Raw genomic sequence first — 21,916 nt, 5'->3', positions numbered from 1 at the left:
TGACGGCGAATCGGCGATCAAACTTTAATTGTTTCATAACGATTACAGCATATTTATGATTCGTCATACTCGTCATAACGGACCCAAAAATATTACTCGTCAAACTAGTCATACGCATGATGGAGATCCCTAACAGAATCCATTTTATGCCCATATATGGAGATCCCTCACAGAATCCATTTTATGCCCATATATGGAGATCCCTAACAGGATCCCTTTATGCCCATATATGGAGATCCCTAACAGAATCCCTTTTATGCCCATATATGGAGATCCCTGCTCTGAGTATATATCTGACATCACTGCGAAGTCACCTGTGATGTCACAGTGATGTGTCAGGGGAACCACAGTGTCAGGCGTTACACGTATACATTCATACATGCGGTCAAGCTGTGACGGTTCTCATAGTACACTTGCTCCCTATGGACGCAAAAAAAAAAAAAATCCAGGCACAGAGAGGAGTTGCTGGAAATAATAATAATAGAATCAAATAAACATTTGCCAAGGACATCTTTGCATTCATGAAAGTCACCGTCTGTAAGCAAATCTGCAAGCAGGCCAGATATATTCTTTTTAGACTGTAGGGTCAGACAATTATTTTAATTGCAAGAAGATGACAAATTATGCATGCGTACGACTGCCGCGAGAGGGAAAAGGGCAGATGTCAGGAGCTGTTTTTAGAGGATCTCAAGGCGGCAAGCTGTTCACGTGAGACGCTGTGTAAAGCAGAGAGCGTTAGTGGCGCATTTCAAAACACACACGCGCACGCACACGCACACACACACACACACACACACACACAGTTTTAGGGAGTAGCTGTTGTTTCTGACGGCACAAGCCAAATGCAAAATAGCTCTATGCAAGTACAAGACGAAGTGTGTGACAGCACTTGACTTGAGTTGCGATGCAACTTCCCATACAGATCCGGACGTGTACGGTACAATGAATAACAATGGACCATCGCGAACACCAGATTATCTGACCTACATCTGAAAACACACACACACACACACACACACACACACACACACACACACACACACACACACACACACACACACACACACACACACACACACACACACACACACACACACACACACACACACACACACACACACACACACACACACTAGGGCATTCACCAAATATTCGAATATTCGAATATCAAAGTCACTATTCGACGTTGTCCCCCGAAGTCGAATATTCGCTTATTTTTTATTGTCTTATTGTTTTCTCTTTAAAAAATATATAGTTTATAAAGCTTGGCTAGATAGGAAGTCATAAGAATGAATTGTCAATTTGTTAATGCTCTATACCAGGGGTTTTCAAACCTTTTTAGGCTGTGACCCCCAAAATAAACATATTTGAACTGGGGGACCCCCACCCTGACAAGCACTTGGAATTGTAGGTATTACATTTAATGTGACTCGGTTCCGCAGATAAATATTGTGAAAATAGCAGATCTACATGCTCACAACGCCTCGCAACGCGAGGCGTTGTGGGCATGTAGATCGGCTATTTTCACAATGTTTGCCTCTTGCTTACTTAATATTTGACAGTTTGGCCAGTCCTGTCAAATATTCCAGTATTAGAATACTTTGAGGTCGAGTAATTCGAATACTAAAAATCACTATTCGTGAATGCTCTAGCACGCACGCACGCACACACATACTGTCTTGAGTAAAAAAAGAGATGACTTTTCCCAAGGTTCAACTCGGTGACTCACGGCCCTATGAGGTCTTCTCAATAAGCTCATTCACTTCACTGAAGGGACCTGGAGAGCAGAGGTACCGAGGTCTCCTCTCCAGCTGTGGAGGACAACGCCTCCAGGACTGAGTGGACATTGACTCATCACCGCCAGCCAAGGCAGAGGATCGCGGTGGGGAACGGGGAGAGAACATTTTTGCTGACAGTCCACTTGGCAGCCCGCCACAGGTTACAGCTGATTGGCTAGAGTAGGCTTAGGCTAAAATACCCCCCTCAAATACCCTTGTCATAACAGCCAGTTATGAGTACGCCAGGACAGAGTTTCCCTCTCTAGACGGTGCCAACGATGGGATACAAGGATTTACAACACGTGCCTTCATTGTGAGAATCTATAGCCCTGTGTAGGGCAGGAATTTCATGGAGGCCATGGCCGCCGTTGCCCCTCAGTTTGGCCTTGTGCCCCTCAAACCAATGGCATGACCTGAGGCCACAGTGGCCTTAATGCCCCAGCTGACTGGACCACGTTCTGCTCTGTCTCTTTCTTGTCAATATGTAGACAGAGTAGACACCGGTGTCTCTTTCTTGTCAATATGTAGACAGTAGACACCGGTGTCTCTTTCTTGTCAATATGTAGACTGTAGACACCAGTGTCTCTTTCTTGTCAATATGTAGACAGTAGACACCGGTGTCTCTTTCTTGTCAATATGTAGACTGTAGACATCAGTGTCTCTTTCTTGTCAATATGTAGACAGTAGACACCGGTGTCTCTTTCTGGTCAATATGTAGACCGTAGACACCAGTGTCTCTTTCTTGTCAATATGTAGACAGTAAACACCAGTGTCTTTCATTGAGATTCTGAAATCTTAACTCCCCAGAGTCCCTGTCTTTAAACCAATCCAGTGACTTTGATTGTAAATACCATCATTTATCTATTTCACTGCAGATTAGGTTATCATCCCTAACCCTTAAATTAAACAAATTATTTCAATAATGCACTCTCTGCAGCACATACATTTACACACACGCCACGTCCCACAGATCGTACTGGGGGCGGCACAGGCATTTTAACATCTCCCAAATGGAAGATCCGTGCGTTAAACCTCTCTCACCTCTCTCTGTCCACATTTGAATATCATGCTATCTATATAACACAACCTGTACCTCTCACCATCATTGTGCTCTACCGCCCCCCAGGGACCCTTGGGGATTTTCTGGAAGAACTGGACTCTCTGATCAGCTCATTTCCGGAGGACGGAACTCCCCTGATTCTACTGGGTGATTTCAACCTACCAACTGCAGAAAAGTGTCTTCCAGTTACATCCCTACTGACGTCATTTGACTTGTCCCTGTCCCCTTCCCCTCCCACCCACAAGGCAGGGAATGTATTGGACCTTGTGTTCACCAGAGCATGCTCTGCCTCAAACCTCACTGTTACCCCTGTCAAATACTCTGATCACTGCTTCATAACCTTCTCTCTCTCCCTCTCTTCCCTCAGATCTGTGCCTACCCACCCGTTGACCGTCACCACACGACGCAACCTGAAAACCCTGGATCCCTCCACTCTCTCCTCCTCCATTCTCTCCTCCCTCCCAAACCCGGATGTCCTTCCCACTCTCCCTTCTGACACTCTAACATCTTCCTTTCTCTCCTCTGTCTCCTCAGCGTTTGATCGTCTCTGCCCTCTCTCGACCAGGCCAGCACGTGCAAATCCACCGCCTCCATGGCTATCTGAAACCCTCAGATCTGAGCGAACACCTCTCAGGGCGGCAGAGAGGAAGTGGCACAAGACGAAGCAACCAGAGGACCTATCTCATTTTCACACACTCCTGTCAGGTTTCTCACTCTCACTTTCCACTGCAAAATCATCATTCTACCACACAAAGATTCAATCATGTACCTCAAACCCTAGGAAACTGTTTAGCACGTTCTCAACCCTCCTCAAACCCCCTCCTCCCCCCCCCTCCGTCATCCCTCTCAGCGGATGATTTTGTCGCCTACTTTGAAAAGAAGGTTGATGATATCAGTAGTTCATTCTCCCATCTCCCCCAGAATACAGTGTCTAACACACGGAATTGTATCCCCAACTTAACATGTCTGTCCTCCTTCTCCCCTCTCTCTACAGATGACGTCATAAAACTAGTGACTTCCTCTAGACCTACCACCTGTGCCCTGGATCCAATCCCTTCTCCACTCTTCCAGACGATCGCACCTGACCTACTCCCCTTCATAACCGCCATCATCAACAGTTCTGTAACCTCAGGCTGTGTCCCAGCTGCCTTCAAGGCAGCCAGAGTATCACCACTCCTCAAAAAACCAACTCTTGACCCCTCGGACGTCAAGAACTACAGACCGGTATCCCTCCTCTCATTTCTTTCAAAAACCCTTGAACGTGTGGTCTCTAACCAGCTTTCTCTCCATCTCTCACAGAACAACCTGCTGGATCCCAACCAGTCAGGTTTTAAACCGGCCCATTCTACAGAAACGGCACTCCTAGCAGTCACAGAAGCACTCCATGTTGCCCAGGCTGCATCCCACTCTGCAGTCCTGATTCTTCTGGATCTATCAGCGGCATTCGACACAGTGAATCACCAGCTACTCCTGGACACCCTTGCTGACCTAGGCATCACCGGGACGGCACTAAAGTGGTTCTCCTCCTACCTGTCGGACCGGACCTATCAGGTCTCATGGAAAGGTTTGCTTTCATCCCCCCGAACCCTCCAAACGGGAGTCCCCCAGGGATCCGTACTTGGCCCTCTGCTTTTCTCCCTGTACACCAAATCCCTTGGTGCTGTAATCTCTGCTCACAATCTATCCTATCACTGCTATGCTGATGACACTCAACTGTTTTTGTCCTTCCCCCCTTCTGCCACCCAGGTGGAAGAACGCATTGCTGCATGTCTGGCCGACATCTCACAGTGGATGTCAGCCCACCACCTTAAGCTGAACCCGGACAAGACGGAGCTACACTTCTTCCCAGCTAAGTCTTGCCCCATGCAAGATCTCACTATTTCCATAGATAATGCATTTGTGACTTCAGTTCCTACTGCTAGAAACCTTGGTGTGGTCCTGGACAGCCAGCTATCATTCAAGGCACACATTGCATCAGTCACCCGGTCATGTAGGTTCACACTCTATAACATCCGTAAAATCAGACCCTTCCTCACCCAGGAGGCAGCCCAGCTCCTCATTCAGACATCTGTCATATCAAAGCTTGACTATTGTAACTCTCTCCTCACTGGTCTCCCGGCATGTGCACTTAAACCTCTCCAACTGATCCAAAATGCCGCGGCACGACTGGTCTTCAACCAGCCTAAGTTCTCACATGTCTCTCCCCTTCTCCGCAGCCTCCACTGGCTCCCGGTTGCGGCCCGCACTGAATACAAAACACTGATGCTGACCTTCAAAGCAGCCAAAGGTATGGCTCCTCCATACCTCCAGAAGCTGATCAAGCCCTACACCCCCACCCGGTCACTTAGATCAGCCAACACAGGGATGCTGACAGAACCCTCGCTAAAAACTCCAGGGCAAAAATCCACTCGTCCGAGACAGTTTGCCCTCCTGGCCCCCAAGTTGTGGAATAAACTCCCTGTCGCACTTAGAACAACGGACTCACTCGCTAGCTTTCGCCGTGGACTGAAGACTCACCTTTTCAGACTCCACCTAAACCCTTAGCACTACAGAAAAATCAATGAATACATGAAGCTAGTTAGCATTTGTTTTGTTTTTTATGTTTTTTAGAACTTTGATTATATGGTGTTTTTCTAGATAGATATCCTTTTGCATTTGTTATATTGTTGATGATGTACTGACATATTATCTTGTTTATTATTGTGATGTTATCTGCTGATTGTAAGTCGCTTTGGATTAAAAGCGTCTGCTAAATGCCTAAACTGTAAACTGTAATAGACTAAATGGCCTTCCTGCCCTGACATTTGGTCTTTGTGAACAAAAAAAAATTGACAATATTTTAGGCCAAGTGCCCCTAAAATTAGGAACTTCCAGGCCTGGCCCTGTGTCAGGGCTGTACTGTAGATTCAGTGACTCACAGCCTGCGACTTCTGAGCCGAGCTCCAAGAACAAAGTGGCGGACGGAATGTAACGCACAATACACTGTATGTACAATACATGGGGAGGAGAATGCCATGGCTGTGAGATGAAAGAACAGGGGGAACGGAAAGGAAGAGAGGGAGGGAAGAAAGAGGGAGAGAGGGGGCAGGAAGGCAGGAGGAGAAAGAGAGAAGAAAGAGGGAGAGAGGGGCAGGAAGGTAAGAGCGAAGGAAACAAACGTGGCGTGGAGGTGGTTTGTTGTGCTGCTGCCTTAGAGTTCAACCCTGGAGGTGGATGTCAAGTCTGAACCTCAAAAATGAACCCAAGGATTAACAATGACACACAAAGTTCACATCTCGCACATTCAAATGCATCACACACACACACAAACACAGGTCACGTAAAAAAAAATGTCCGCTCCTTTTCAGGATGGTCTTCGGGGGCGGAAGGTGATTGAGGTCACTGAAAGGTGAGAGCGATTGAGGTGGGGAGGGTTGAGAGGTGTGGATCGGGGGTTGGGGATAGTAAGGGTACTTACGTTGCAGTTGGAGGACTGGTTTAGATTGGGCGAGGATCCGTCAGTCCACTCCGCAGTGTCAGTACTGCTGGACTGTCTGCTGCTCTCGTATTCCTTCAGCTGGTGTGGAGAAGAAGAGTTTAGAGAGACAGAGGGGAGAACAGGGCGGGCTCGTTGCCCGCTAGCGCCCAGCATGGTGGAGATCTATACACGCACACACACACACACACACACCAGACAAACACCAACTTGACCGGCACAGGACAATAGGTGCATTCAAAATGCGTGTCCACTTGCGTATAGGGATGGAGCTCGTTAATCTTTACTGATAATGATCCTGCCGATCCTGCTTATTGAGACGGGTTTTTCCCACTATTGAGAGTTTTCTAATATTTTGTGGAAAGATGTGAGATGACAAATTCTGAACATAACTGGCATCTTTTTTTACTGGCCAGTTGTTATTGTGAGTTTGTGGCTGACCACCATCTATGAAGATGACAATAGAGAAAAGAAATAAATATTATCATTTATATCATTAAAACAACCTTTCATTAATGTGCAATAAGTGTTAAATGGCTTTATATTATGGATAGTACTGTAATAATATCTTGATCGCCTCTTGTCCTGATCATTTAAACATGATGTCATGGGCCCCTATATGCTCGATAACAATCTTGATAAGCCCAAAGCTTATTGATACCGGGTACTCAATAAATCTGTTATCGGGTTATCGAGCTACCCTTGTTTCGAGCTTCATCCCTACTTGCATACAGGCACATATCGTTGCTGTCGGGTGGAAACCTTGTATCTCCAAAACCGTTAGTTTTGTATCATTTTAAAAATGATTTGACCTAGTGAAAACAGACGATCTACAAGTAAAGTAACTAAGAACATTTACTCAAATACTGCACCAATCTTTAGGTATTTTGTACCTCACTGGAATATTTCCAATTTCCAATACTTCTACTCCACTACATCTTCAGAGGCAAATGTTGTACTTTTACTCCACTACACTTTTTTCAAAACTTTAGTAACTCCTTACTTTATAGATTTTGATTATTGGTACAAAACATACATTAACCACTTCTGCTCTGTATACATTTCGGCCATTCTACAAGCCGATCTACAAGCTTGTGAGCTTGTAGATTTGAAAACTTGAAATGGGACATTGTGCATAATTGGTACTTATAGTTTTGGTACTTTAAGTACATTTCGATTCCAATACTTTTGTACTTAACACAATTTAGAATACAGGACTTTTACTTGTAAAACATTTGAGTACTTTTTCCACCACTGTCAGACACACACCACAGACCAGTCAACACAACAGGACCGTCCACAGAGGCTGATCATTGATTCTAGAGTCACAGGATTGATTGTCAATCGGCAGTGGTGGGAGGAGAACTGACGTACAGATCGTCAACCAATAGCAGGCCAGAGATCCTGGCAAAGAGAGGAGTGAGGAGAAGGAAGAATCAATGTCTGCCTTGTGGAGAGACACGTCCAGGGTTCTACAGGAGCCATGTTCAACCTCGTCTTCATAGAAATGGTCCTCAACTCATTATTAGATGGCTGCATTTCTGTCTACTCTGTGTCTCAGAGGTTTACAGAGGTTTACAGAGACAACATCGGTAGGCAGATTTCAAACTTTCTTTTTAAAACGTGTTTCTATCGATGCAAGAAGAATTCCCGGGGCGGCATTGGCTCAGGGGTAGAGAAACCGTCATTAGAACACAGAGGGTTCCTGAAGGGTTCCCAGTTAGATCCCGGGCTCTCCCAGAGTTAGTGTGGAAGAGTCCTTGAGCAAGACTCTGAACCCCAAGTTGCTCCCGGTGAGCAGGTTGGTGCCTTGCATGGTTTCCTCTGTCATCAGTGTATGAATGTGTGTGTGAATGTAATGAATGTTTAAAGCGCCTTGGATAAAGGCGTTATATAAATGCACCATTTGCCATTTATTTCAGTGTGCTCTCTTTTTAAGAGAAAGACTGTTGTTTCTTTTAGGATGGAACGCCCTTCGAAGAGGTCACAAAGGTCGGCAGGTTTCTAAACTGTCCATAGCCCACCTTTGAGACACAGAGGGAGTGGACGGTAACCGTGCCATTTTATAATGAGCTTCAAAGAGGACCAATAATATAAAGATAAGGCTGAAAATGTCTGCAATCCTCCTGGAGGAGACAGACAGACAGAAGGAAGGAACTAGGGAGGGAGGTAGGTAGGAAGGAAGAGACACCAACGAGGATGGTGATTTGAGATCTGGACAAATCACCACTTTGTGCAACATCTGGAGACGCAACATCCACAACACAGTCAAATGCACTGGTGCACCCTGTCCAACAGGTGGAGCTGTCGTCAACCCCTGCGTCCACCAACTGCAAGAGGTGTGGACTGAATGACAACATTCCCCCACGCACACATACAAACTGTACACACACACACACATATACTGTACACACACGCACATACAGAACCCCCCAAACCTCCCAGACTCCTAAAGCCCTGGTCCTTGTAGAGTACCTGTGTGTGTGTGTGTGCGTGTGTGTGTGTGTGTGTGTGTGTGTGTGTGTGTGTGTGTGTGTGTGTGTGTGTGCGTGTGTGTGTGTAGAGGAAGGCAATGCAAAGCTACAGCGCGGGGCCTCGTCAAGGGTTAGTAACCAGTGAGTCGTTTTAGTAAAGCCAGGAAGCTAGGATGGAGAACAGGTAGCAGAGATGGAGGGGGGGGGGGTCCTAACCCAGGATGGGGGGTGAGGGGAATCTGGAGGTTGAAGGGAGGCTGAGACTGGTGGGTGAGGTCGGGACGGGATGGGGACAGGGTACGGGGTAGAGGGGGGTATCCTGGGGATGGGGTTCTAGTGGTGGTGGTGGGGGGGGACGTTTTTACGGCAGTGTTTCTCAAACTTTCTCAAAATGAACTTTTTTCCTATTGATTACTCACGCCATGGAGACTTCAATAATTTGTATTAGTATTTGTCACATTCCTAAGACAAAAATGTGATCATAGTAAATTTACCCCCATTGATTCCGGATGGGGACCCGAATGCATGGCACTGGAATTTATCAAATGTTTGTCTTTGGAATGCGACAAAAAACAAAAAAATATTATTGAACTCAAGTCTCCATGGTGTGAGTAATTTTGTGGGTGAGCTACTCATTTAACCTGACAGTGTACAAATGGAACCAAATGAACCCGTTAGGGCAATTTGTACACTGTCAGAGTTACAGACCTAGAGAGAACCTAGAGAGACCCAACTTTGAGAAGGACTGGTTTAGGGGACACGAGGAGACAGGGGGATGTTGGTCCAAGTCGTGCGCTCCCTACCCGAGCCAGGGCTTCCTCCACGGTGATCATCTTCTCCTTGACCATCATCATCAGCTGGATGCGTTCCTCGTCACTCATGGTGATCTCACTGGCCAGGTAGCCGATGTCCTCTCCTGGAACAAGAGGGGCAAACCAAAGGGTCAGCAAAGGAGGCGTGTGTGCGAGGCCAGATTAACACACTTGGTGCAAACAAGTTTCCTGCGTTTTTGGAGCGGTGAAAACGCTCCCAATAGACAGGTATGTCCGTGGGTATGTGGGTGGGTGGGTGGGTGGGTGGCTGGCTGGGTGGCCGTGTCCGTAGCCTGGCAATACCTTGAGTGGCCACACACAACACACTAGTTAAAGGAGGGGCGCTGTTTTGTGCAGGCCAGGCACACTCACCACTCACTCACAGGCACAGTTTACACTCACTCACTCACATAGGGTACAGCTGCTCAAATTCACCGCTCCACTTCGAACCGAGGTTTGATTTTTTTTAAAAGATTTTCTTCTTTTTTTTTTGCTCTCCCTACTCTCTTTACTTCCTACTTATAGTTTCGGCATGATCGTGATCGTGAAATGCATGTTTGACTCCCAGAACAGCTCTCTCTTTCAAACATGGCAGCCATGTTTGTCTACATTTGAAGAAAACACTATAGCCTATATCTTTTGAATGCCTTAATGGATTTCCAAGCAGATTTTTTTGTTTGAAAGCTGTGAATGGCGTGCACACGTGTGGCGCATCATCCGTGCACATTGTGCAAATTAAAAGGTACGATTCTAAAGATTATGGCAATGGAAGGCATTGAAGATTTTAAAGCTTGGCAACAAAAAGGTTACATTAAATTATCAAGTCGCCTTGTTTTCACAGCCTACCTTTGGATGCCTGTCGGGCGACAGGTTTGTGCTGCGACTTGCGGAAGTTCTGCCAAAAGGACTTGTTCTTCTTCTTGTTGTCCCATTTACCTGAAGAGACAGACATGAGGTGGAGTCACAAATGAACTACACGTCCACACAACACCAAAGAGAACCACGCCTAGGGATGGAGCCCTAAACAAGGGTAGCTCGATATCCCGATAACAGATTTATTGAGTACCCGGTATCAATAAACTTTGGGCTTATCAAGCTTGTTATTGAGCATAGCGGCCCATGATGTTTAAACAATCAAGACAAGAGGCGATCAAGAAATTATTACAGTACTATTCATGGGTGGCCATAGCTGAGTGGTTAGGGAGCCTGCCTGGGGAACCAGTTCCCCTGGTTGTCCCTGGTTCGATTCCCGGTCAGGCAGCAATGTGTCAATGTGTCCCTGAGCAAGACCTTAACCCAAAATTGCTCCCCGAGCGCCGAATATGGCTGCTCACTGCTCCTAGTTGTTATAGGATGGGTAAAATGCAGAGATAAATCTCACGTATGTGCAAATGTACGCGACAAAAACAGTCCCGAAGGCGCGGGACCATATTCTACCATATTCTATATTCTATAATATAAAGCCATTTAACACTTATTGCACACTAATGAATGCTTTTTTTTATGATATTTGATGATATTTGTTACTTTTTTCAATTGTCATCTTCATAGATTTTGGTCAGCAACAAACTCACACTCGCAACAACTGGCCAATAAAAAAAAAGATACCAGTTATGTTCTGAATTTGTTGTCACATATCTTTCCACAAAATATTAGAAAAAGCTCAATAGTGGGCTCGATAAAAGCCTGGCTCAATAAGCAGGATCAATAAGGTGCTCATTATCAATAAAAATGAACGAGCTCCATCCCTATCCACGCCCACCACAGTTGTCTTTCTCTCCGTCATTGCATGATGACGGCCATAAGGAAAGAAGCACCTGATCTGGCTGTCTGATTAAATGGGACAACCCATTCATCTGGTCTTTTCAAGGCCATTATAACTAACATCATGAACTTCCTCTCTCCAGGTAATAAAGCGTGACCCTTCCATGCCCTGCACAGATGGGCCTTCTCTCTGTCTTTATCCTTGTCCAAACACACTGGGTACAAGCTCATTATCTCCCTCACACACGCGCGCGCACGCACGCACGCGCACGTATGTAACGTATGAAAAATGCTGTGTCTTTTAAAAAAAACAGATTAATGCGTGGACACACTAGCTGTGGACCAAGTGCACATGTTTGGTTTTAGTGGAACCATGCATCAGTCTAGTACGGGATGGATAAACCCAGCCCAGCCTTGAACACCAGAATGAATAACGCCTCAGGAGAATTGGAAAGTCCTCTCCTTGTTCATTGCTGCTTTCTCTTAAAATCTCCCTTCTCCCTTAAAAATAGACCTTTCCCTCACTAGTCCTCGGTTGTTCTGTTCACAAGGAAATCACCCTCAACCTCCTAACCCTTCTCGTCTGCCTTCTTGCAGCCTGGGCGAGACCGGCGCTGTTCGATGTGACGGAAGTTGTGGCGGAAATGCTGCGTTTTGGGAACCCTTAAGTCCCCCAACGAAACAAACACAAATAGATTGTAGCTCTTAAAGGGCCAGTTCACCTCTGGGACAACCAGATCTTATTTTATTGTTGTTTGGGACACGATCAACACAATCCTGAGTTATTTTTTGTGTTCAATCTGTGTTTTGGGATATTTTAGTATTTCAGCATGAATGATGATGCAGCATGATGACTCATATGATGCAAAATGCATCATCATTCATGCTGAAATACTAAAATATCTCAAAACACAGATTGAACACAACAAATAATTCAGGATTGTGTTGATCTTGTCCCAAACAACAATACAATAAGATCTGGTTGTCCCAGAGGTGAACTGACCCTTTAACTCGCTCCTAATAGGTGTAACGTTGTCCGAAAAATAGAATGTACTTCTTAAAATAAATGTATCATGCCTGTTGGTGTCTTGCACGTGCGCGAAGGCGCGAGTGCAAGACACCAGTCATGTTGCCATACCTTAGCTTTTTCTGAACTGACGCCACTGCTATGCGAGGTTAGCCTTCTTGTCTATACGTCTACATCTGTTATTGGATCATTGGCTGACCACAAAAAAAAAACTCTCCACTCACCTCCAGAACCGTCTTCAGAGCTGGACTTGTGGAGCGACATCCTGGAAGAAACAACAGAGAGAAGAGAGAGAGAGAGAATCAACATCCGACACAAAACACAAACTTCCTGCAAGCCATCCCTTTTCACATCGCACGTCGTTATCATCTCTCATGTCTTCCGTCACTCTTCCAAACGGCCTCCCACTCTGTTTAAGTTAGAACATATGCACGGGTCGATGCCGCGGTGTCTTTATTTCATGGATTGTATACAGCAGGGGTCTTCAACAGGGGGTGCGGGACCCCAAGGGGTTCCTCAGAGTTACTACAGGGGGTCCTCCAAATCTTCCAATCGTTTTTATATTAAGAACTTGAACCCTATTGTCCATATTCTGAGAACTGTAGCCAAAAATAGCCGATCTACAAGCTCACAACGCCTCGCAGTGCGAGGCGTTGTGAGCTTGTAGATCGGCTATTTTCGGCGAAGAGGTTTGGTGTACTGTAGAGGGGGAAAAGAGCAGACTAAGTACAGAGTGAAAGGTCAAGTTTATTAAGTATTGACGGTTCAAGTGGTTAAATATATCTGAAAACACAGATTGACATGAATCCAAAATACACTGATGATTGTGCTGTCAAAAAATGAAACTAAACGGAACCTACTGTATGAAACCGTTGTGGGGGTCCCTGGTTCATCTCTCTCTCTCAAGTTAACTAAGGGGTCCTTGGCCTGAAAATGTTGAAGACCCCTGGTTTACAGTATATCTGAGGGGCTTTACGCCAAGGCTGCAGTTCTGACTGTTCACCACCAGGGGTCAGTGGCGGTGCTTCAGTGGTTAGCCAGGCAACCATGGCTTGAGAGGAACGAGGAGAGAGGCTGTCAACCTCAGTACAAGCAACACATTAATTCAGGGGTCTTCAACGTTTTCAGGCTGAGGACCCCTTAGTTGAGAGAGAGATGAAGCAGGTACCCCCACAACCTGTTCATAGATTCCATATACGGTAATTGCATTCTTTGACAGCACAAACATCAGTGTATTTTGGATTCATGTCAATTTGTGTTTTCAGATATTTAACCACTTGAACCGTCAATACTTAATAAACTTGACCTTTCACTCTGTACTTGGTCTGCTCTTTTCCCCCCTACACCAAACCTCTTTGCCAAAAAAAAGCTCAGAACTAGCTTGTAGATCTGCTATTTTTGGCTAAAGTTCTCAGAATATGGACGCTAGGGTTCAAGTGGTTAATATAAAAAAAGGAGAGAAAAAACCTTCTATCCCTCAAAGATTTGGAGGACCCCCTGTAGTAACTCTGAGGACCCCCTTGGGGTCCCGGACCCCCTGTAGAAGACCCATGCCTGAGAGGAGGGGAGAGGAGAGGCTGTCAACCTTACTACAAGCAACAAATTAATTTAATGATTAAAATAAAGAATATTAAAGAGGCATTATAAGGAAGGGACATCTTCCAGATGAGGGAACGAGCGGACAACCACGTGAAAGCCAGTTGGAGCAAACGCAGGGGCGTCAACTGGGTATGGCAGGGGTATGCAGCTGCCATACCCTGGGTCCAGGGGGTGAAAATAAAAGTTACTTTTAAATATAAATCCATGAATGTCTCTGTTTCTATCTGTTCTGGTTATGTTGTTAAATTACAGTAAAATTTTACAAAATGGTCACTTTAACACAATGCCTGCCAAGGGTTAAAAAGAAATCTATCTTAGTACTGCCAGGCTTTTTACAAAAAAATAAATTGAAAAAAAAAAAAAAAATAAACATTTTTTGAAAAAAAATAAGCTCTCAGAAGATGTCCATTGCCCCCTTGCAGTTGGCAGAAACATATAATCAACCCCAAGAAAAATCTATTTTTAGATTAACACACACAAACAATTACAGCATGTGGATGGTGGCCATTTTGGCAGCCATCTTGAAGAAGGTGTGCAGAAAGCTGATTACATGAATAACATTTTTATAATTTTTTATCACCATCACAGGCTGCTCTCTGGGCAGTGAACCCATTGCTGTCTCATATATTAGTGAACAGTGACCCCCAGTGGCCAAAAATGGTAGAACGTACAGTAACGTGTGAGGCGGTTGATAGCTGGGCAAAATAGAACGTTTCAAAACGTGTAAGGCGGCAGATGAGTTAACAAGGTATTATAATGATATTCTCCACACTTGCATTCTCCCCATCTTGACAACATGGTATATTCCCAGGTTCCGCAGGTCAGCTGCACAGGTGCAATGCATTATTGTTAATTGCGGCACGTTTACTATAGCCTATGCCAAGTTTAGCTGCACTTGAACAACCGTTCCAGGCTGCCATATCCAGCCCAAGAAACCGTAGAAACGGGTGAAAAATAGAATGTACTTCTTAAAATAAATGTATCATGCCTGTTGCTAAGGTTTGCCATACCTTAGCAACAGGCATGATACATTTATTTTAAGAAGTACATTGACTGGTGTCTTGGTGTCTTGGTGTCTTGGTGTCTTGCACGCGCGCGAAGGCGCGCGTGCAAGACACCAGTCATGTTGCCATACCTTAGCTTTTTTCTGAACTGATGCCACTGAGCGAACGGAAAGGGAAAGTAAGGAAAAGGAGAGAGAGAGAGAGAGAGAGAGAGAGAGAGAGAGAGAGACATAGAGAAGAAGCAGAATAAACCACAGAGCAGACTCAGCCTGTTAGTGTTTCCACTTCCCTCCACAGCCTGGTCACGAGCAGCGCTGGAAAAACGACTCACATTCTTTACTTGAGTCAAAGTATCAATACTGCAATGTAGAAATACTCTGTTACAAGTTCCCATGTTAAAAATGTACTTGAGTACCAAAAGTATTGGCATCAAAATGTACTTAACACATTCCCCGCCATTTTAACATACCTTCGTACTCTACGGTGCCTCTGGTCTCCATAGACTTCCATGTAATTCATAGTGCACGGATCATGCACACCCATGCCTAGATAATGCACCACGTGTGTCCACATTGCTCACAGCTTTCAAACAAAAAAATCCGAATGGAAATCCGTTCAGGCATTCATGAGATAGAAGCCATTATGTTTTCCTAAAATGTAAACAAAGATGGCTGCCATGTTTGATAGATGGGGTTGCTATGGGGGTTAAACATGCAATTTCGCGATTTCTATCATGCCTACTACATTTTTTGGGGTCAGAAAAAAATTTTGAAAAAAAATTTTTTTTGATTTTTTTTTTTTTTTTTTTCAAAATGGCGGAAATTCTCGGGACTATCGGGCCTGGCAGGGAAAGACATTGAAATAATCTCGGGACTATCGGGCCTGGCATGCAATGAGTTAAAAGACCAAAAGTACAACGTTACTCAATGTGCAGAATGTCCCCTTATTTCCGTCCTCTGAAAATTGCAGATCTACGAGTTCACAAAGCGTCGCATCGCGACGCATTGATAACTTGTAGATCTACTATTTTCAAACGGTCTATATATATATATATATATATATATATATATATATATATATATATAGGGCTGAAGTAGTTAATGCTTTATATTAATGATCAATCTACAAAGTATCTCCATCTACTTGTAACTTTGTCAAATCATTTCAGTGGAGTAAAAAGTACAATACTTGAGTAAATGTACTTAGTTACTGTACACCAGTGGTCACGAGGAGAGAGAGAGAGGGAGAGAGAGAGAGAGAGAGGGAGAAGGGGAGAGAGAGGGAGAGGGAGAGAGAGAGAGAGGGAGAGAGAAAGAGAGAGAGAGGGAGAAGGGGAGAGAGAGGGAGAGAGAGAGAGAGAGAGAGGGAGAAGGGGAGAGAGAGAGAGAGGGCAAGAGCAAGCCAAAGTGAATGGAAAATAACTACAGTATTCTGTACATGTGCGCAAGTCATTTTCTCACCCATCCTGGGTAAACAGAGCGGTGAACTGGGGGGGGGGGGGGGGGGGGGGAGAGGCTTCCTTATTAAACATAAGGAGACTCCCAGCCTAGGAGCCTTTTAAAGAAATCTCGCCCTGCGCTCCCTAGAACAAAAAAAAACAACAACTTGTATTTCCAGATTTTCCAGGTTTTAGCTTGGCTTTATTTTTTATTTTTTAGATTTATTTTGGGGTCTTTTTATGCCTTTATTGATAGGACAGTTAGTAGACTGACAGGAAATTGGGTGAGAGAGACTGGGGAGTCAGACACACAGCAAAGGTTTTAGGGGAACAGGATTCGAACCCGCGACTCGCTGGCAGGCTGGCATCGCAGCCTAGGGCGCCCGGACCACCACTCCGGCAGCCCGGGACCTGGGCTTCATTAATTAACCAACTACTCCTCCAGTGTCACACAGAAAGTGGCAAAAATAGCTGATGTAGTGCATAGACATAGAAAGGTAGACGCCTCCTTCGGCTAGGGTTTAGCATTTAGCAACTAAGGGAATCTTCATCGCTTCCGTGTACATTGCTTCCGCGTGCGTCACACATAGAGAAGTTGCCAGGCCAATCAGAGGCAGGTGGGGGCTGGTCTTTACGTATGCAGCCTGTAAGAACAGCTGAGCCGCGCAACATCAGAACTGGCTCTGTTGAATTGAATTGTAGTCCTTGGATAAGTCCCCGAAAAAGACACGCTGTGATTGGCCAGTAGTCACTTTGACTGACAGCGTTCCCTTAGTTTTTTCAGGAAGTCCGGACTAGAACTTTTGCACATCGCTCCAATAGAGGGTATGCGCGTGACATCACTGTTGCTGAAAGTTATGTGGGAACACGCCTATTGAGTGGCAAAACACTCATTTCTGCCATTGACATCCCATACATCCAAACAGAAAAGTCCTTGTATTAAACAAAGTAAACTCACCAACATTGTGGCTGTACTGAAAGCTTGAATTATCCTCTTTCTATCTGCAAAGTTTTTGTTTCATAAGAATCCACCATAGGCATGTTATGAGCTACTTTCTGTCAAGACATTCTGTGCAGGTTTTTATTTTTCCAAGTGTCAGAGTTTGGAAGCACTCGTTTTCTACAACACAACATCCTGCTGCCTCCTGCATTATGTGCAAATTAGAAACAGGTGGTATGCAGGGCCGTTGAGTGATTTGCAACTAGCACTTCCAAACTCCAATGCTCCATTCTGCTCAATGTTTTGCCACTCAGTCTAGATTAGGGGGGCGGGTCCCAGTGGACGTGCATACCCTCTATTAACTGCAGAGGAGAACAAGGCATCTAGCTCTTTATATCTGTGATGTAGTGTTTGTAATGAGCTGGTAGAGCTGCCATTTTTTTTATTGAGCGGTGGTAGACCGCTCCATAGCATGGCCGTGTGTGTATCCGTGTATCCGTGTATCCGTGTATGTATGTGTGTATGTAGCCTCAACTACCACTCAGTGACCAGAGAGGGTGCTCTTGAGTCTAGTCTGAGCATCAACTGCAATACTCTCTCTCTCTCACACACACACACACACACACACACACACACACAGGGGGAGGGGGCAGTCACACACAGGCTAGCATGGCCGTGTGTGTATCCGTGTATCCGTGTATCCGTGTATGTATGTGTGTATGTAGCCTCAACTACCACTCAGTGACCAGAGAGGGTGCTCTTGAGTCTAGTCTGAGCATCAACTGCAATACTCTCTCTCTCTCTCTCACATACACACACACACACACACACACACAGGGGGAGGGGGCAGTCACACACAGGCTGTGTTTTCTTCACACGCACACACACACACACACACACACACACACACACACACACACACACACACACACACACACCCCACCCCCCCCCCCCCCCCCCCCCACCCCACAACCACCGCTCAGTTCACACGGGTGTGATTTTTTTCTGTATCTGTGGGTTTTAAAAATATTGAACCAAAGAAAAGTAGCTTGTGGCTAAATAATAACTACTGTACACTGGATCCATGGGAACAACAGGTCTTTTCACCCCACGTCCTGAAAAGCAACAGTTGTACATACAAGGTTTCATACAAGGTTTCCACGGTAACCCCGCCAGCGACGAAAAAACATCCTCAGTTTCACACGTTACCCTGTGGTTCGCTCTCCCTTGTGCCGGGGGCGGTAGGAAGGGGGGGGGGGGAGGGGGGAGGGGGGGGGGGGGGGGGCACCACATCAATGTCTCTCCCGCGCTGTAAAAAAAAAAAACAGGAGGCTCGAGGGGTTCCGATGAGACGCTCGGGTTTTAAGTGCCCGCTAAAAAAAGTTTCACGAGGAGAAAAAAGAGGAATCAAGAGACCGCACGTCTGAAACTGAAAACTGCTACATGAGCCGAGCAAAAGAGGTGGATCATGACACTGGATAATGCCCTACAGGGGTGTGTGTGTGTGTGTGTATGTGTGTGTGTGTGTGTGTGTGTGTGTGTGTGTGTGTGTGTGTGCGTGCGTGCGTGCGTGAGACACTAAGAGATAGGTGGGTGGAGGCTGCAGTGGCTGCCAGCTGTACAGTGTCAGCCCCTCCTTTGCCCTGTCCTCCCCCTCATAAAGCACACACATCACAGAGAGGGTGATTGTGTGAAATATGAAATTGACCCCTAGGGTCTTATTAACTCATTAACTGCCAAAAACGTGAATCCCTTAAAAATCCCGTTGTACCACCCTGCCACGCCCGTGAATCCCGTAAATTAAAAAAAAAAAAAAAAAAAAAAACTTTTTTTTTTTTTTTTTTTCAAAAATTTTTTTTGGGACCCCAAAAACGTTAGTAGGCATGATAGCGATCGCGAAATTGCTTGTTTAACCCCCATACAACCCCCATACAACTCAGGTAGCAGACCTCCAAGCTCACAACAGTGTAAAACATAATGGCTGCTATCTCATGAATGCCTGAACGGATTTCCATTCGGATTTTTTTGTTTGAAAGCTGTGAGCAATGTGGACACACGTGGTGCATTATCTAGGCATGGGTGTACATGATCCGTGCACTATGAATTACATGGAAGTCTATGGAGACGAATGGCAGTTAAAGAGTACGAAGGTATTGTTAAATGGCAGCATATGAGTTAAGTCAATCTTCGTTGCACACACACACTAGAGATGCTCCGATTGCGATTGTTGGGGCCGATACTGATCACCGATCAACTGGAATCAGTATCTGCCGATACCGATATTCCCGATCCCAGCGTCAAATCCATATTTCTTATTGTGTTACTGTAGCAGCATTTATATATTTAATGATTCTTAACTGTTATATATATTCCACTCCATGCTGATAATAAGCACATTATACAAAACATTGACATTGTATATTAAGTATAAACATTAGGAGATTGCAGGCCGAGGTCCTTTAGTATCCAATTCAACTTGTATGAGTTGAAGCTGAGGTTACATTCAGTCCCACAGATAAATATTGTGAAAATAGCTGATCTATCTTGTAGATCGGCAAAGCTGATAGAGGCATTATCGGCCGATCGCGATCACTCACCGATCAATCGGCACATCTCTAACACACACACAAATGAAGATGACTGGGCGTACAGTAGCAGTCACTGTAATGTCCATTCCTTACACACGGCCATAAACTTGAATGACAGCCTACTCTCTCTCCATTTAGGTGTGTGACTGGGTCAAACAAGCTAATCAGGTCGCAGCACGCTTGTGAGTTGTGCACGTGCGCGTGTGTGTGTGTGTGTGTGTGTGTGTGTGTGTGTGTGTGTGTGTGTGTGTGTGTGTGTGTGTGTGTGTGTGTGTGTGACAAATACAGTATGTTTACCCTCTCTCTCTGTGCATTGTGGGAAACCTTCACCCCCTTGAAGGCCTGGTTACCATGGTAACGTAATGAGATGCTAATTGAATGGAGGCCTGTATGGTTGGAGCCCTCTGCCCCCCCCCCTTCATCCCCCATAGACCGGGCTAGGGCCGAAGCTAATGCTAATAGGACTCTCTCAATAGGGGCTCCTTTCTGCTCCGCTCTCTATAAATTAACCTCTGTGTGTGTAGCATCCAGGGGTGTCACACCACATTCTGGGCCCTGGGTACAAGGATTCACTGACATTGTGTGCTTTAACTGTTGAGAAATAGCAGATATACAAGCTCACAGCGCAGCACTTGATAAAAATCGTAAAAAATGTGTGCATATCTTTTTTTTGAAAAACCTATGTTTCTGTGTCAGTGGTGCTCAAACTTTTTCATGTGAAGGACCCCCAGAATGATACGTATTTGGCCACGGACCCTCATCTCAAACTATTTAGTTCCAGGGACCCCCCCAGAAGCAAATTTTGAGTTGCAAATGTTCGCTTAAAAAAGACATATATTCAAAGATTTGCACACATTTTCACGACTTTTCAAAAATAGCAGATCTACAAGCTCGCAGCGCGGCACTCGGTGCCGCGCTGTGAGCTTGTAGATCTGCTATTTTTCAATAGCTAAAGTAAGGCCCCTCCACCTTAGACCCAAGTAACACTTTCCCCCGCCTTGTGACGCCCCTGCACAAATGCACAGCGTCACACATACATAAACCTTAAGAAGGATCTCTCCGCGGCAACTGTGCCGATCTGGGCATTGTGTGGCAACTTAAACGGTTTAGCCTGAAATAGTTGGCACGCCTTTCAAGTTGTGTTCAACTCCTTTGCGTTACTGAGCATTAAGGCCAGTGAACTCCACACTGGTTTAAATGCTTTGGAAAAAACGAGTTGAACTCCTTTCCGTCGTGTGTACATATTTCATCGTGGCCTAGCTTGTGAGAAGGTGAAGCAAAAAAATGCTAAAATGACTTGCACTCTGCGAGCGAGTACGAATGCTAATTTTCTATCATTTACATGTGGAATGGAGAATTGGGCAAATAATGCGTATGCCAAGTGCAAACTGCCAACGCGTACAGAATATACGATGCGTGTAAGTGAAACGGGTTATGTCTGACCACGTTCCCCCTGGCAGCGGTGGGTAGCGTTACTAATGTTCATAATGAGTGTGTGGTGAACGGCGGCGCGCTATGGAATAATTGTGTGTGGGGTAAATGCACGCCGACACCGTTCGTTCTACTGCAGTCATACGGCAATAACCCTGGTCTATAGGAGAGTGGTTCTCAACCTGTGTGTCGGGACCCCCAGGGGGGGTCCCCACATTATTTTGGGGGGTGCCCCAGATGATTGACTTAATGTGCAACATTGTTTTCTCTCTCAACAGTAAACAAACCAACATGATAGTTGATAGTTACCTACTCCTCCCGCGAGGGAAATTCGGGTATCGCAGCCCAACCGCTTTTTTTTTCAGCTTAACCCAGCTGAACCCAGTGCAGCCCACAAGGAGCGCGAGGGGGGGAGCAGTGATAGCTGGAGTGGGGAATCGTACCTGCGACCTCTGGGGTCTCCGGAGTCCTAGGTATGGACACTAACCACTCAGCCATCACAGCTCTAACATAAAGTTTAGAGGGT

General features: G+C 45.5%; 1 protein-coding gene across 1 annotated transcript in view; it reads right to left on the bottom strand.

The window, feature by feature from the left end:
- sash1a (SAM and SH3 domain containing 1a) overlaps window positions 1-21,916 on the bottom strand; it is a gene marked incomplete at both ends in the record, with an annotated part of 456,478 nt that overhangs the window by 53,930 nt on the left and 380,632 nt on the right. Inside the window, 4 exons of the mRNA XM_080744028.1 lie at window positions 6,296-6,394; window positions 9,591-9,703; window positions 10,446-10,535; window positions 12,615-12,655. Coding sequence (XP_080600154.1) covers window positions 6,296-6,394; window positions 9,591-9,703; window positions 10,446-10,535; window positions 12,615-12,655 — 343 coding nt within the window. The remainder of the gene's footprint in view (window positions 1-6,295; window positions 6,395-9,590; window positions 9,704-10,445; window positions 10,536-12,614; window positions 12,656-21,916) is intronic.

The sequence above is a fragment of the Nannobrachium achirus genome (genome assembly GCF_963921795.1).
Source record: "Nannobrachium achirus genome assembly, chromosome: 16".
Classification (NCBI taxonomy): Eukaryota; Metazoa; Chordata; class Actinopteri; order Myctophiformes; family Myctophidae; genus Nannobrachium; species Nannobrachium achirus.
This window is presented reverse-complemented; position numbering and strand designations above follow the sequence as displayed.